General features: G+C 38.6%; 1 protein-coding gene across 1 annotated transcript; it reads left to right on the top strand.

The window, feature by feature from the left end:
- The first annotated feature begins 429 nt into the window (after positions 1-429).
- On the top strand, positions 430-1164 carry LOC149875328 (melatonin receptor type 1B). Its single transcript, XM_090031769.1, has one exon. The coding sequence runs from the start codon at positions 430-432 to the stop codon at positions 1162-1164; it is 735 nt and encodes a 244-aa protein (XP_089887895.1).
- The last annotated feature ends 332 nt before the right edge of the window (positions 1165-1496 follow it).

Below are 1496 nucleotides of genomic sequence, written 5' to 3'. Positions count from 1 at the left end.
GCTGCAGGATGCTGATTGTGAGGAAGATCCCCACTTCTAAATGCTATCTCTAATGATGACAATGTTATCAATAATAAATGTCAGAACCTGCTGACATTCATGTGACAGGCTATTTCATAGAGTAAGTCTGGAGCTTGTACAAAATGGATCACTATTGACTTTAGCTTCATTAAGGTCCATCTTCTCACCAGTACCTGCAATGCTTTCATGTTACAAATGTTTGAAGCTATTTTCTTCTTCACAAGTATGATTATGATAGGCCTAATACTTTTTTATCCATTTTTTTCTTCCCTAGGTAATGCATTTGTGGTGAGCCTGGCTTTAGCAGACCTGGTGGTAGCCTTGTATCCATACCCACTGGTGCTCTTTGCCATCTTCCACAATGGATGGACCTTAGGTGAAATGCACTGTAAAGTGAGTGGCTTTGTGATGGGACTAAGCGTAATAGGGTCCATCTTCAATATTACTGCAATTGCAATAAACCGATATTGCTACATATGTCATAGCTTTGCTTATGATAAAGTGTATAGCTGTTGGAACACAATGCTATACGTCTGCCTAATTTGGTTATTAACGATCATTGCAACTGTGCCAAACTTTTTTGTTGGCTCCTTAGAGTATGATCCACGCATCTATTCCTGCACATTTGTTCAGACTGCTAGCTCCTACTACACCATAGTGGTGGTTGTAATTCATTTCATAGTACCCATCAGTATTGTGAGCTTCTGCTACCTTCGGATTTGGATCTTGGTGATTCATGTAAAACGAAGAGTCAAATCAGAAACAAAGCCAGGACTGAAGCCCAGTGACTTCAAAAACTTTCTCACCATGTTTGTGGTTTTTGTGATCTTTGCCTTTTGTTGGGCACCACTGAACTTCATTGGACTGGCCGTAGCCATCAACCCTTTGGAAATGGGACCAAAAATTCCTGAGTGGTTGTTTATCGTAAGCTACTTCATGGCCTATTTCAACAGTTGCCTTAATGCAATAATATATGGACTTCTGAACCAGAATTTTCGGAAAGAATATAAACAAATCTTAATGTCATTGTGGATGCCACGAATTTTCTATCAGGAAACATCCAAAGGAGGAACAGAGGGTCAGAGGAGCAAACCTTCTCCTGCTTTAAACAACAATGACCAAGTCAAAACTGATACTTTGTAAAATGTATTACAGGGAATGAAAAGACTGCCATTTAATCATTCCAATAATGCAGTTATAGGGGTATGGCCATTTTTGCTTTTCTGCACTTTTCTGTGCTTTCCATATGATATACAGTGACTAGGATCCTGTCTTGATAAAGCACATTGCTCTTATAAACTCATTTATACACAATATGCATTTAAAATAATTAAGACAGAGGGTGAATTTGCACAATTTATTTTTAAGATCCAAGTACCGTCCTCAAACATGTGAATGAGGTGGGATTCCTTGCCTTATCCGAAGTCACAACTTGGTATTAGAAAATATAATGACTGTATTTGCCCAGGTACATG

Source organism: Crocodylus siamensis, chromosome 1 (genome assembly GCF_052110815.1).
Source record: "Crocodylus siamensis isolate JL-2025a chromosome 1, ASM5211081v1, whole genome shotgun sequence".
Classification (NCBI taxonomy): Eukaryota; Metazoa; Chordata; order Crocodylia; family Crocodylidae; genus Crocodylus; species Crocodylus siamensis.
Note: the sequence above shows the minus strand (reverse complement) of the source record. Positions and strands in the feature narration are given on the sequence as shown.